Source organism: Onychostoma macrolepis, chromosome 13, assembly GCF_012432095.1.
Source record: "Onychostoma macrolepis isolate SWU-2019 chromosome 13, ASM1243209v1, whole genome shotgun sequence".
NCBI classification, from domain to species: Eukaryota; Metazoa; Chordata; class Actinopteri; order Cypriniformes; family Cyprinidae; genus Onychostoma; species Onychostoma macrolepis.
In genome coordinates, this window is record NC_081167.1 from 22,982,080 (window position 1) to 22,997,580 (window position 15,501).

At 36.0% G+C, this 15,501-nt stretch overlaps 1 protein-coding gene across 1 annotated transcript; it reads right to left on the reverse strand.

Annotated features, from left to right (window-relative positions):
• Positions 1-948: 948 nt before the first annotated feature.
• Positions 949-14,174, reverse strand: dcaf5 (ddb1 and cul4 associated factor 5). Its single transcript, XM_058795388.1, has 8 exons — positions 13,716-14,174; positions 11,201-11,344; positions 10,937-11,113; positions 10,506-10,635; positions 8,555-8,768; positions 6,345-6,411; positions 6,135-6,262; positions 949-2,612 (listed from the first exon to the last, which is right to left on the reverse strand). The coding sequence occupies exons 1-8, from the start codon at positions 13,921-13,923 to the stop codon at positions 1,302-1,304; spliced, it is 2,379 nt and encodes a 792-aa protein (XP_058651371.1). The 5' UTR covers positions 13,924-14,174; the 3' UTR covers positions 949-1,301.
• Positions 14,175-15,501: the final 1,327 nt, after the last annotated feature.

Genomic DNA, 15,501 nt, shown 5'->3' on the forward strand with positions numbered 1-15,501 from the left:
ACCAGTCTGATGTAACACATCTACTTCGGGCCAATCCAAAATGCATAACATTCTGAAGCACATGACGCATTTACTCTGCGCTGTCGTTCAGTTTGAATTCAATGTCTCTGGGCCAAAAGCAGCTGCACAACCGTGAACGTTTGACACAAAAATGTAAACATCAACAAAAACACTGACTGTGTATACTCCTCCATGTTTAAAAACATAACATCGAGAGGTGCAACTGTTTAGAGGTCATTTCTTGGTTAATGATGCCACACAATCTACTGGTAATTTGTAACCAATGTGTGAATGGTGCTTTAACGGTACAAAGACAGACCAACATTGCTTGTGTGAGCAGTGCATTTTTGTATTTACCGGTAAAGTTGTTACGGTAATTTTACAGCAATTTACTGGTATTACCGTGTGAAAGGGGCTTATGTGTCGTCATTCACAATAAAAAAAAAATAAAAAAAACACAACATTGTGCAGCCTCTGGCTGTAAAAACCCCCAAAATTTATATTCATTACGAAATAAACTTTAGCAGGTAAGAACGTTTTGTTTTTAATGTGTATTAACGCAATATTACAGTTTTTTAAACTGTGGTACCTGTTAAATGTTGTTAGCTAACGGCTTCCATCTTGCTGTATTGGGTATTGGGCTGTATTTTAGCAAAATCACCTTCTGAAACCTACTACAGATATAGATATTCATATATGTGTATAACTAGAGTTACCAGACAGGCAACTTAAATATACCGCTTATGTATAGCGACCCATAGAAACAGATGCTAATAGGGCATCTACTTATACATATCTATGATTAGAATGGCAGACGATGAGGAAGAAGAGACATAACAAGAGGGTTTCTATGGAAACACTGGAACAGAACTTTAATGCACAACTCTCATTGAGCTGCTGCTAAATGAGGTTACCATGGAAACACTGTTTTCACCCTCCCTTCCCACCCCAGTTCCACTGATACAGACTCAGAACAGACATCCTTGTAGAAATGCTCTCAAATCCCTTTTCTTCTCACAGCCCAAAAACAAAACCGGAACCCTCAACATAAATGTTACAGGTTCAATGGAACTAAAATATTACAAAACCAAAAGCACTGCAGTTATTTTTTTCATCCAATAACATATTAATATCACTAATATCTTTTTTTTTTAGTGTCATCACTGTGGTGTGACCCCAGAATGCATGACATCGGGTAAAGAGAAAAAGGGAAGTTGGTTCAAAAATAATAAAACAAAAGCGTCCAAAGATAAACAACTCAAAATAAGTTTGACTCAGAGTCAGTGAGTTGTGCTGTGACATCACCACGTTTTCGCCCTCTTCTCCGATGGAGAATCCTCCTCGTCTCCTGAATCCGAACAAGTCCGTTTCCCAGCAACACTGGCGATCTCCCTTCCAGAGGGCTCCCCCTGGGTCCTGGAGTCGCCAGAGTTCTTACTGAGTTCTGCCCCAGAGCATTCTGGGTGAATAGAGTCTGCACGGTTCTCATCTGCATGTGGACGTCCGTTAACCCCAGCCGCTGTGGAGCGACTGCTAAGCGTCACGTTTATTTCATCCACAGCACTTAACTCTTCCCCGCTAGTTCTCCCTCGCTCTGGTTCCTCCCCAGACTCTGCGAGAAAGCCCGCTCGAGATTTCGCCCTCTCCACAGGAGCGTCACCACCTGAGAAAGAGGAAGTGAAACGGCGCCTACATCTGGACTGCGTTTGTCTGTCAGATAAGTGCGTGAGACTTGAGCTGTGTCCGCTTGGCTTTTCTTTTCCACGCTTCCTGAAAGGTCGAGCTTCGTCGCCTGAGGATGAAGAGGGTGATGACGGATCATGGATGGAAATGCTGGGATAGTTGGAGGAATCTGTTGCGCCGTGAAGATTGTGGGCGGAGTCTCTTTCTGAAAGGCCTATGTGGCGCCTCCATCTGGCTGCGTTGCGCTGTCGCATCCTGCTCCTGCGCAGCTCCTCGTCGACGCCGTCTGTGCTGGAGGAGGAGCTAGAAGATGAGCTGGGGGAGGAGCTAGAACTGGAGGCCACAGCTGCTGAGGAGGCGTGGCTAGAAAGGCTCGAGTTCTCATGTGGACTTGGAGATCTGGGACGGGGCATCGGGTCCAACCAGAACCCGCTGGAATCTGAGTCCTCGTTCACAAGGTCTAGCAGAAATGCAGACGCACGTGGCCTTGTACGACTCTGTGACACGCTCCTATCTTGATCGGTCCGCTCGCTCCCGGACGCGTCTGGTCCGGCCAATGAGGATGAAGAGGAGTGGTCAGAGTCGCTTTGAGGTGCGACGGATACATTAGCAGGAGATCGTGGTGTGGATCGCGTGGAGCGTGTGGACCGCCGAGCTCTCGCGTGCAGCTGTAGAATGGCGCCCTCGCTCAAATCGCTGTCTGAGTCCGAGCTCCACCCCTCAATCTCACGCCGAACCAGCGAGTCGAAGAAAGCCATCATCCGGGGGTCTTCCTGCACTGATTGGCTGACGTAATCATGTGACAGGCCACTTCCGCTGTTGAGGACCAGGCTTATGTATTCCTCATGAGTGTAGAGAGAGCGAGACTTGTCCTCCACCAGGCCTTCCAGATCACCAAAACTATCTGGCTGCTGATACGGACTCCATACCTACAGAGACAAAGGGAGCGAATTAGGCCCATTTTACATTTATTTTGCATTTTAACAACAAGTGACCTTCTTTCTAAATATGTATATGTGTATATATATATATATACTATATATATACATACACACACATACATACATACACATATATATATATATATATACACATACATACATACATACATACCACACACATACAGCCGCTCAAAAGTTTGGGATCAGTAAGATTTTTAATGTTTTTTAAAGTAGTTTCTTCTGCTCATCAAGGCTGTATATCTACCAGTATTTGATAAAAAATACAGAAAAAAAACTTATTTTGTGAAATATTATTGCAATTTAAAATAACAGTTTTCTATTTTAATATACTTTAAAATATAATTTATTTCTGTTATTAAAGCTGAATTTTCAGCATCATTACTCCAGTCCTCAGTGTCACATGATCCTTCAGAAATCACTCTAATATGCTTATTTATAATCAATGTTGGAAATCGTTGTGCTGCTTCATTTTCATTATTTTTATTTTTTTTGGAACCTGTGATATATTTATATATATAGGATTCTCTTATTAATAAAAAGTTAAAAAGAACAGCATTTATTTAAAAATTTTATTAATACTTTTATTCAGGAGGGATGTGTTAAATGAATAAAAAGTCATAGTAAAGTCTTATATTGTTAGAAAAGATTTCTATTTTGAACAAATGCTGCTTTTTTTTAAACTTCGTATTCATCAAAGAATCAAAGAAAAAAGTATCACATGGTCCAAAAAACAATATGAAGCAGCACAACAGTTTCAACATGCTGAAAATTCAGTGCTGCGCCACAGAAATAAATTCTATTTTAAAGTATATTAAAATAGGACACCAATATTAGAAATTGCAATAAGATTTCACAATATTACTGTTTTTTTCTGTATTTTTGATCGAATAAATACAGCTTTGATGAGCAGAAGAGACTCCCTTAAAAAAACATTAAAAATCTTACTGATCCCAAACTTTTGAGCAGCAGTGTATATAATACTTTAAACAATGATTGTGCTGAAGAAAAGTATTTTTCTTTACTTTGTATTAAGTTGACAATGTATCTTTTTCCTACCAGTATTAATGCTAGATGTATAAACTTCTATTCAGAATTATTTTTATAGAATTTATCAAATAAATAACTAATGCTCCAAAGCAGTTTTACAGAGTTTAAAGCATATAAGGTAAAAGATTACAGTAAGATTAAAAAATATATATATCATCTCTCAAAGCTAGAGAAATTAACATTTAGATTAAGAATTCACACAAAACTAAAAAGGCATTTTTCCAGTTTTAAAATCTGTTTTATTCTTTACTGTCAATAACTGCAACTTAAAATTATGATTAATCTCATTATTATAATATAAAATTTAATACACTACCATTTAAAAGTTTAGGGTCAGCAAAAAATAAAAAATAAATTCAGCAAGGAAGCATTAAATTGATCAAAACTGACAATAAAGGCATTTAAAATATTACAAAAGATTTCTATATTAAATAAATGCTGTTCTTTAAGTATTCTATTAATCAAAGAATCATGAATTTAAACATTGATAATATTAAGAAAGGTTTCTTGAGCATATTAGAATGATAATGTAATAAGTAATGGCTGCTGAAAATTCAGCTTTGGAATAAATTCCATTTTAAAATACATTAAAATAAAGTAATTATAAATTTTAAGTAGTAATAAAATTCACAATATTACTGTTTTTACTGTATTTTTGATTAAATAAATATAGCCTTGGTCAGCATTAGAGACTATTTCAAAAACATGAAAAAAATGTTATAGGCTCCAAAGTCCAAACGCAGTTGACATGCCGTCAGTGTGAAAGCACAATGTGAGAGTCAGCTTTTGTGGTTACGCTACAGTTTTTCTTACTCACTGCTCATACGTGAGTGTGAAACAGGGCTTAACACCCCAGAAATGTTCAAGAATTATTACAGAACCGAATATGTATAAATCACTGTAGCCACTTCTATGTCTATACAAGCACAGCAGATGTATGTCTGTTTGTGTGTTACAAAAAAACATGCCATGCTGGTCTCTGACAAACTTGACTTTTGGGTTTAGAGAGCAAGAACAGGCCCACAGTGTTCTAGCGTTACTCAACATCTACTGTCTGCCAAACAAGATTTCACAAGAACCACCAGCAAAAGATACAGTCTCACTCAGTCTCACAATAGCACATAACAAGACCGAAGAAACAATGTCACGTAGAACATGACAGCTGCATAACATCGAAAAATGGAGACCTTGTGGTCATGAAGACATCGCAACAAGTAACCGCTGATTACGTTATATTTTTTAGGAAGCTGCAGTTGTAAAGCTGTAACTTTCTGCTTCATAATGATATAGATAAATAAACCGTGAAAGGTCAGTGAGACAGGTAAAGTGTGAGATGGGCAAAACCATGCCGAGATTCTGTGCCTTTAGGGTTTTAGGTGTGGCTGAACCAGCGACAGCAGAAATTCATTTAAGACTAAATGTAGGACAGACACAAGTTCAGACACGATGATCCTTCTAACACACGCAGGATCTTTTCTTTTACGTGTGTGTGGCAGGTCTGCTCGTGTCATGCAGAAATAGTTTTCCCAGAAATCATATTTCGTCCATTTATTCACCCTCATGTTTCAAACCCGTATGACTTTCTTCCACGTAACAGAAAAAGAAAACATAAGGTAGAATATTTACGTCGCTCTCTTCCACAAAATCTAAATGTATGTCAACAGATGCTGTTCAGCTCCAAATATGATAAAAATACACCCTAAAAGCATCACAAAGAAGTTAAAATGCCTTGTGGACTGTATTTGTATGTTTGTGTGATGACCAGAATTAAATTTAAGACCTCTCAATGGTAGCTTTTTTTGAAAGAAGTCTCTTATGCTCACCAAAGCTGCATTTATTTAATAAATTTAAAAAAACAGTAAAAACAGTAATATTGTGACAAATTATTACAATTTGAAAATAACCGTTTTCTATTTTAATATATTTTAAAATGTCATTTATACTTGTGTAGAACTATTTTGTAAAATTATAAACGTCTTTGCTGTCAGTTTTGATCAATTTAATGTGTCCTTTCTGAATAAAAGTATTAATTTCTTTAAAAAAAAAAGCATATGTGAGAACCAGCGGTGTCAAAAATGAGATGGGAGAGCTACAGTGAAGGGGAAAATTTTCAATAAACACCAACATAAATTGTCAGATAACGCAGAATATAATACACAATCCATATGGATTACTTTTATAATGTTTTTCATTTAAATCCAACCATCCATCCCCATTCACTTTTACAGTAGTATGAAAAAAAGCAGAGTAAACATCTCTTTTTGTGATCCATTAAAGAAAGAGAGTCATAAGGGTTTAGAACAACATAATGATGAGTAAATGATGACAGGATTTACTCCTAGAATTGACTAAATTATTATTTTGATGAACAATCTCTTCTGTTTAGTTCGTTCTGATGCTCAATATGTTTAATATATCGTCAGTATAAGAGTAACAACTAACCTTAATGACCTTCTCCACCCCCGAGGAGCAGATCATGTACGTGTGAGGGTTAAAGCGGACCTGATTCACGATGGACCGATGACCTTTCAGAACCATAAAAGCCCCGTTCACCACTCGACCTGCACCTCCTGTCGAGACAGAGAGAGAATGAGTCCATAAATAATAAGAACATTAGACACGGTTAGCCTGTGCATGAGTGACTGTGTTTACCTGCTTCAGGGTCATTGGGGATTCTCCACATGTAAAGGTTAAAATCATCAGAGCCAGACAGGATGTACTGATAAAGACAGAAATATATTATTACACACACTAAGCAATTATGTCAGAAGAGAAATATGACAAAGGCTGCAAAGAGAAGTTTCAAGAACTATATATAAAAAAAGATTAACACATACTACCATTCAAACATTTAGAGATTTCTTTTTTTAATTGATGAAAAGTGACAGTAAATGCATTTATAATCTTTACAAAAGGTTTCTATTTAAAATAAATGCTGTGTTGTTCTAAATCAAGGTTTTCAAACTTTCTGTTCACCAAAGAATCCTGGAAAAATTGATCAGTTTCCACAAAAGTGATTTATTTATTTTTTTAAAGAAATGATGAATACTTTTATTCTGTAAGGATGCATTAAATTGATCAGAAGTGACAAATTAAGAGTTTTACATTGTAAAATATATAAGGGCTTTTCTGTTAAATCAAAGAATCCTAAAAAAAAAAGTTTCCACAATCATGATTTGCACAAAAATATTAAGTAGCACAACTGTTTTCAACATTGATCATAATAATTCATGTTTCTTAAGCACCAAATCACCATCTAAGAACAACGTCTTTAAGATCATCTGACACTGAAGACTGGAGTAATGACTGCTGAAAATTCAGCTTTGGCATCTCAGGAATAAATGACATTTTAAAATATATTAAAATAGAAAACAGTTATTTTAAATTGTAATAATATTTCATAATATTACAGTATTGCAGCCTTGGTGAGCATCTAAGAGTTTGCTCAAAAAAAACTTTTAAATGGTAGTGTATAAGTAACATAGAACATTGACTTTATTTAAAACCTTGTAAGAGGAGGTTTTCAGACACATTTATCTAATTTCTGAAAACAGTTTTGAGTAGAACAAACACACTGAGCTGTTCAGATGTTAGAGAGAGTTTAGGCAGGAGAATCCACCGTTCTTTAGAAGGAGGTGTAAGACAGTCAGACAGAAAGAGAGAGCAGAAACAGCTGGACAAACATACAAAAATCCAAACACGGAACCCAAGAGACCAGAGCGCACACAGACAGACAGATGAGCATCTGCTGAGCTTTAGATTCAACACTGATAAAACAAGCTTATACAAGCCATAACCCAACATTCCCTCACTGAACATACCTGAAAACACACACACTCAACATCTACTGATACACACGTCCACCAACCCACAAACATGTACACACATGCACACACTCTTATATTACCCATTACCAGATGTATTAAAAGGACTGGTTAAGTCAGTCATAAGTTAGTCATTTGTTCACTCTACATTGTTCATAGAGGCAGATAGATAGAAGGACAGATTAGGTTTATTAGAGATGGGTTATTTGGAGATTTAGTTCATTCTGTTATGCTCCATCTAGCGGTTTCTGAATAAAAGATGTGAATCGCTAAGAAACCAGTCTGACCGGAATTTGATGGATATGACCATAAACCAGAATAATTATGCAGATGCACCTAGGAATTAAACATAAAATAAATAAATAATACATTTTAAATTATGATTATAAGCCATTGTCAAATCAGCAGCCTAATAAAAGCTGATTTATTCTACAGGGAGCAGGTTGTCTTTTGGTGGCTGCCATGTTGAGATCACTTTACAAGCTGAGTACAACTTCCATTCCATCTTGGACACCTTCCCCATTATCAAAAAATTGGTAATTGGTGAAATATCTACAATAATATAACAAAATATTTGAGATTTGTTTGTGGAGTTCAAAGTTTGGTAAGATTTTTTAAAGTGAAATTTGAAAGAAGTCTGACCAAGAGGTGCAGACCAGTCTGCATTTATTCAAACAAAAATAGAGTAGAGCAATAATACTGGGAAATATTATTACAATTTAAATAGCTGTTTTCTATTTTAATATATTTTCAAATGTAATTTATTCCTGTGATGGAAAGCTACATTTTCAGTAGCCATTAATCAATGATCCTTCAGAAATCGTTCAAATATGGTGATTTGATATGAAACTTCATTTGTTTCTGCTTGATTAAAAGTAATTTATTTATATAAAAAAAAAAGTTTTTTAACGGTAGTTTATACGTTTTTTTTTTGTTAGTTTTTTTCAATTTTTGAATGGCAATCAATAAGTGAAAGGCACTTTTGTCCCACATAGTTCTGGCATCTACTGTAAGTTTTGAGTATCCTGTTTATCTAACCTGATCCTGGTCTCCAGCAAAGCAGCAACTTTTCATAGTACAGGAGTTGAAGTAGCCCTGGTTATCAAACTGGAAGCTGGGCAGACGAGAGTGGAGCTCGTAGAGGACAGGAGGCAGACGTCTGCGCAGAGCCAGCAGCTGCGTCCCCGTGCTGTTAAAGCGCACGCTCATGGCACTCTGAAGAGACAAACTCCCTCCGTACCGCAACAGAGAACTACAGCAAAGAGAGAGACATCAACCAAAGAGGAAAGTAGGTTATAATAAAAGATCATTATTCAGATGTGTGTTATTTCAGGAGATCATGTTTACAGTGGCCAAACTCTGAATATCTCTACACAAGCTCTGCTGTCCTCTGCTGGTCTCAGGCAGTAGAGCAGACAGCTATGATGATAAAGCTGGCCTTGTCAGCTAGATTGCAGTCCATATTTGGACCGAAGCAAGCGTTCAAGCTTTTACTGGACATAGTTCAGCAACCCTTTTTGCTTATAAACACAGTTCTCTGTTGCACTTGATTTTGATTGACCAATTGCAGCCAGATATACTTGTATAAATGACACCAAACTGTTTATTTGAACAATGTCTGTGGCAGCTAACTGTGTTACTTTCATATTCCTCATGACCCTCTGCAGTTTCTTTTTTTACACAAAATAAAAAACTTTCAACTCAAATTAATATTTAATGACCATTTATTTACATATTTGGTAAGCAGCTGTGCAATAACCAGGTAAAAGTACAGTTAACTTTGCACACACTGAATTAAAGTGACAGCGCATTTTTCGTGGTAAAAATGAATATGGATTGACATGGAAATGTAGCAATTTCATAATAAATGGATATAATTGAAGTCTCCAGTGTTTCACAGTCAACACGTGGCTTTTTTGGCTAGGTTTAAAACAAGGAAAATTGCACTTTTAGATAAACAAAGCAACATAATAGATACACGTGTGGAGGTAGAAAAACAAAGTGCCTTAAAACAAAGTTCTTTAAAGTGCCCCTATTATGGGTTATTAAATGTTCATAATTTGGTTTTGGGCGTCCCCAACAGCAGGCTGACATGCATGCAAGGTCAAAAAACACTTTCATTTTCTTATAATATGCATTTATTTTGACCTTATTTGTTCAACGACTCCCAAACAATTCATTTTTCCAAACCCCTCCTTTGTGTGACACTATTCTGCGGTGATTGGTCGAGTTGCACTTTCAGATTTAAAACTTTGCAGGATGTTTCCATTCACTTAGAGCTGTGTTACACACTGCATGAAAGGTAATTTTCAAAAATCCATAATAGGGGCACTTTAAGATCCGTGGGACTGCTTGTAATAAAGATTTAAAGAAAAGGCATGAGAGCTGACTGTTTCTATTAGTGGTAAGTTTTAGTTGAATATTTTTGTGATAGCCTACTTTTAATGTAAGAAAAGTAGGCTATAGGCTGTGTTTAAATGTTTTGCCACTTGCTTGAGCATCTTAATATATAAATCTAGACGTCAAACGCATTAAATAATATATTGCTTATATTTATTGCGTTTAAATCTGAATATGTTGATAAAAGATTGTATTACTGTACTGTGTAAAAAAAAGAATCACAATGCTGAAAAAGCATTTTGGATTTGAAATTAAAATAACGGATAAATGTTGTGTTTGTGGTTTACAGCCGCGGATTAGTAACAGACTAACCACCCATGATTTACATACTAGTTCTTATTGTCCAAATTTCAAACTCATACCCTAAAAATAAATGTATTAACACTGTATTTATGGTGTTCTATCATGAAATTACTAAGTGAAAGTGCGGAGACCTGATAATTATTCTGAAAAATGTTTAGCCTCTCTCAATCCCTCTCAAACTTTCTTTTGATAATGTCTTTTAGACTTTGAAAGAAGAAAGTTAGTCATGGAATGTGATAGACTTGACAGAATGTGTGTGCGTTTTTTAGACAGATCTCCATCTCACCTGCGGGGTTTGCGGATGTCCCACAGTCCCACCCCCTCTTTAGAGTTTGCAGTGGCCAGCAGACGGGGTTCTACGGGGTTAAACATCACGCTGTGGAACGCTGAGGGGTAGTTGGCCAAGCAGAACGGTTCTAGAACACACAACAGAATTAGAGTAACACCGGATCTAGAACAGTTCAGGATTTAAATGAAACAGGTTCTAGAACACACACACACACACAAATCCAAAAAATGTATCATGGTTTCCACAAAAAAATATTAGGCAGCACAACCTTGATAATAATAAGAAATGTTTCTTGAGCACCAAATTAGCATATAAGAATGATTTCTGAAGGATCATGTGACACTGAAGTGACTTCTGTGATTTTCCTATATGTGTCATTAAAGGCGGCGGTCATTAAAAAACAAGAAATTCAACTATTGAATGTGTACCTCCATGTGGCGGTTCTCGTGTGTCCCATATGAGAACTCGGCCGTCATCAGATGAGCTGGCGAAGACGTTATCATTAACAGGACTGACGGACAGACCGTACACAGCATCATCATGCAAAAAGACATTGAGCGTCTCGCCACGTTCTACATCGTGCAGAATCACCTGCTCATCATTTCCTGCAGCGACAGACAGAAACATTAGACATTTGATCTCACCTCTGTTTCAGCTGAAGCATCACAAACCTGAGCAGCTGCTTGTTTTACCTCCTGAGAAAACACGTTTGTTGGTGCTGTCAAATGCCAGGCAGAAGATGTTGGACAGGTGCTCCCCCTTCAACTTGATTGGTTTGGCTCGTGAGTGTATTGCTTTCTCCATGTGCCACAGCAGCACTCTGCGGTCATCTCCACCTACAACACAAGACATATTAATAGATTCACCAGAGAAATGTTTCAGCATCACTCTCCTGAGGGTATGAAAGTAAAGGTTATATGCGCTCAATCTGGCTGTTTTACAGACACCAAAGAAGAGTTTGGGAGCCTTGTTCTCAACAAAAGTTCAGAAATTCATAGTCGTGATAACAAAAACATCATGTAGCCCTCTCATACTCAGTAATACTACAAAAGGTGCTTTATTCTCAGCTGGTGCAAATATCTAAATGTGATAAAGTTCTGCTCAGTGAATTCATCAGGAGTTTAGCTTTTCATTGTTATAAATAAATATATAGCTACTGTAATATTTACTCTCATTGTCAATTTTTTATTTTATTTTAAATTGCTTGTAAAATAATGCACAGTCTGGAGACTTGCAAAAAAGCTCTACGATGAAGTGTTGAAAGTGACAAACTTGAATGGCCGATCTGATCTATGAATTATGTCTGTAAATGAAATGCCGAGCCAACTGTATCTAATAAAAGAGATTCAGGTGACTGACTTGTGTTACAACAGTGACAAGTTTCCAGATGCCATTTTAATCTGAAGAAATTAATACTGTTTATTCAATAAGGATGCATTAAACTGATAAAAATGGACTGTTACAAAAGATTTCTATTTCAAATAAATGCTATTCATTTAAGCTTTCTGTTCATCAAGGCATCCTGAAATAAAGTATCACGGTTTACACAAAAATATTAAGCAACACAACTGTTTTCAACATTGTTAATCATAAGAAAAATATCAGTATATTACAATGATGTCTGATGGATTATTATTATGTGACACTGAAGATTGGAGCTTAGCATTACAGTAATAAATTACATTAGAAAAAAATGATGAATTAGAAAACAGGTCATTTTAAATTGTAATATTTCACAATATTAATGTTTTTACTTTTGATTAAATGAATACAGACTTGGTGGGCATGAGAGGCTTCTTTCAAAAACATTAAACAATTCTTACCAACCCCAAACTTATGAACAGTAGGCCTAGTCTATTATTGTGAGACGATACAGATTGACATGTTTTATTTAAATAGGTGGATTTCCACTAGAGCATTTGTTGCCATGCAAACCATTAACGATGTTGACAACCCACTTCAGGGTTTTGCAATTAGTTTCACAGTGAAACTAAGGGAAAGTTCATCTACATTTCTGTGTAAAGAAAAAGAAAAAAAAAGCATTTTCTCTTCAAAACCTTCTCTCAGTGTTTTGACCCATGGATTTACATTACTTTTGTAGTCATTACTGGAGTTAAAAAATGTTTTAAACAGAATGCAATTAGAGGTACTTTCTAGCTTGATGAAATACTTTAAAGTCAAGCACTGCTAGAAAACTTTTTCAGGACTTGAAACCACAATTTTAAAATGGTCTGATATTTCATGTTTTCCAGGTCAGAAGCATGGGAACTCTCTGCGTTCACCACACTGTACATGCCTAATGTAAAGACCTGAAAATATGCAAGTGCAAAAGCATACAAAGGACTTGAGCAGGAAAGAATGTGTGAAGCCAAAAGAATCAGTAACAGCTGCAACCAATTAATGAGTCAGCAAGAAAAAGAGTCCGACTGAAACTACTGAGGCTCTTCTACAGTCTGAACCACATACAAAGGTGCATTCACTTCGTTTCGTTTAGGTTTATCTGGCTCTCATTTGTACTAATAGTAGGCTACTAGTGATAAAGACTTCATACTGACTTCAGCCTGGATGGATGAAGTTTGTGAACAAGTTCATTTACATTTTTGGATGCAGTTCTAACAAGTTGCAGCGACTGTGTCTTGGACAGGCTTTTTTTTTTTCAGTGTGGCGACTATGACTGTGTTTGCAATTAGTGTTTAATGTCTTGCCATTTATCTGTTAACTATGGCATGGTAGATATTTTTATTTTTATTATAATAGTAGTCACTTAGTAAACTATCTGTAACTTAAGGCTGGTCACGTGATGTCAACATGGTTACGCCCATAAAGGGGCGACCCGCTTCATGCAGAATAAATAAGCTTTTTCTAGAAGACTGATCTTCATCTCATGTGGATGTGCATTGTGTAATCTAATATCACTCATTTTAAATGATATTACTCTGGTCGTTGCGTTTCTTTGTGTAAAAACTTTTTTACAGAGTGCACCCTTAACATGTTTATAAAATACTGACAGAAAGACTGAAACCTGTTTTTTGGCAATGCCCAGAAAAATAAAACATGCATGCACAATCTGACAAATTGAAGATTTGTCAAAGCAAACCTGTCAATGCATGTTTTATTCTGCATGCCTATTCTCTACTCTACTCCTGTCTGTCTTTCTCTCGCTGACCCACATTAGTAAGATCAGCGTGCAGAACCGGAGGATCTTACCGGACACCAGCCACTGGCCTCCATTGTTGGAGAACTCGATAGCGTTGACGCAGCCGAAGTGTCCGAGCATGTCCTTCTTATAGAGGCTGGAGCAGCCGGCCAGTCTGCGCCGCTGGAAGTCCTCCTTCAGCTGCGGCTGTCCGCCGATCGTCCTGCGGGAGAGGAACCCGACGGTGCTCCGCATGCCGCAGCCCCGCACCTCCTTCATCTCTCCTCCGGTATACGAGTCTCAACGCCGCCGCTAGAGTGTCCCGGCCGTCATGGGTTTGAGCTCAGGTATGATTCGGTGGTTTCTGGTTCGGCTGGAGGATGTACCGTTACATGTTTGTTAGGTAAAGCGTGAAAGTGCGCAGCAAAAACAGAAGGTTGTTTAGAGTCCCACCGACCGCCGGCACTTCCTGCTCCGGTGCAAGGGTGATGACGTCACAGGAGCGGATCACTAACACTAACTCCGAACCAGAACTTTTTCTGTCCCTATTTTTATGATTCTTCTTCGTGGGAATATATTCATGTCTCGTTTCCCTGTTCTTGTACGTTATGTTTCTACAAGTTTTGCAATAATAAAAAAAACTAAACAAAAAAAAAAAACTCAGAACCAGAACCTCTGCTGTAGTTTCTGATTGAATGTTTCAGTTTATATAATTTGGGAACACTTGTGCCTCTGTAATCTGTATTGCTTTTAATGCAGTGCTTGATTTTTTGAATGTTTTATTGTTTTTAAAAACGTGAACCAGTATGCTGTATGTGTACATATTTATTTGTTTACATATAAGTTAATATCTATCTAGTTAGATATGTAATTCAGGTTAATTGGGACATTTTGTTCCAGTCATCTCAGTGGAAAAAGTGCACCAATTTACCTGACTTCACCCCCAGGAAATCAGACAACAAAAATGCTGCATATAAAAATAAAAAATAAAATAAAAACTTTCACAACAATAAAAGTTTACTTTATCAATTATTTATTTATCAATTATCAATTATTTTTACAATGTAATATTTAAAGTAAATAAAAAAATAGAAATAGAAACCATATTAAAATAAGCTATATACAATATTGTATTATTGTAAGGACTTATTTAAAAAAATAAGATAATAAAAATAAACCTTTTTACACTTTATAAATTCTTATATCAAAAGATAACATTTTTCTTTTTTAAGTGATTTATTAAAACTAAAATTAAATTAAATATTATATATTAAATTATTTAGATTGAAAAGATTTATATTGAACTTTTACACATTTTTGCAAATGTTAATAATGTAACATTTTTAATATTTAAAATAAAATAAAACGTAAATAGAAACAATATTAAATCACTTATATTTTATAATTAGACTTTATTAAAATTAAAAAAAAAACAATAATAAACCTACTTACTCTTCTTAAATTTACTCTCATATCAAAAGATAACATTTATCTTTCATTTATGTTATCACTATAGAGAGGGAGATAGAGAGAGGGAGAGATGTAAAAAAAAAAAAAAAACACTGCTAAATTATAGGTAACACTTTATAATAACGGCACGCTACGAATCATTAGGTAAGCATTAGTAAATAGTCAATTCATCCTTTATAAAGCATTGTCCCAACATTAATAGTCATTAGTAAGCAGTTTATAAATACAGCTATAAATGCCTTGTTCTTGATTTATAAGCATATCTATTACAAAGGCTCAGTTATCTTCCTAACAGAAAAAAAATAAATACAACACAGAAGGATACAGAACTCAGAATTATTTATTTCAAGATGCAAAAAAGAAAAGAAAAAAAGAAACTGTACTACT

What these genes read in the sequence shown, in the direction of transcription:
- dcaf5 (XM_058795388.1), bottom strand. Translation starts at nt 13,923, where the DNA reads ATGAAGGAGGTGCGGGGCTGCGGCATGCGGAGCACCGTCGGGTTCCTC. An exon ending in CAAACGTGTTTTCTCAGGAG is followed by an intron (nt 11,114 to 11,200) that starts GTAAAACAAGCA and finishes CTGTCGCTGCAG; the next exon opens with GAAATGATGAGCAGGTGATT. An exon ending in ACGAGAACCGCCACATGGAG is followed by an intron (nt 10,636 to 10,936) that starts GTACACATTCAA and finishes TGTGTGTTCTAG; the next exon opens with AACCGTTCTGCTTGGCCAAC.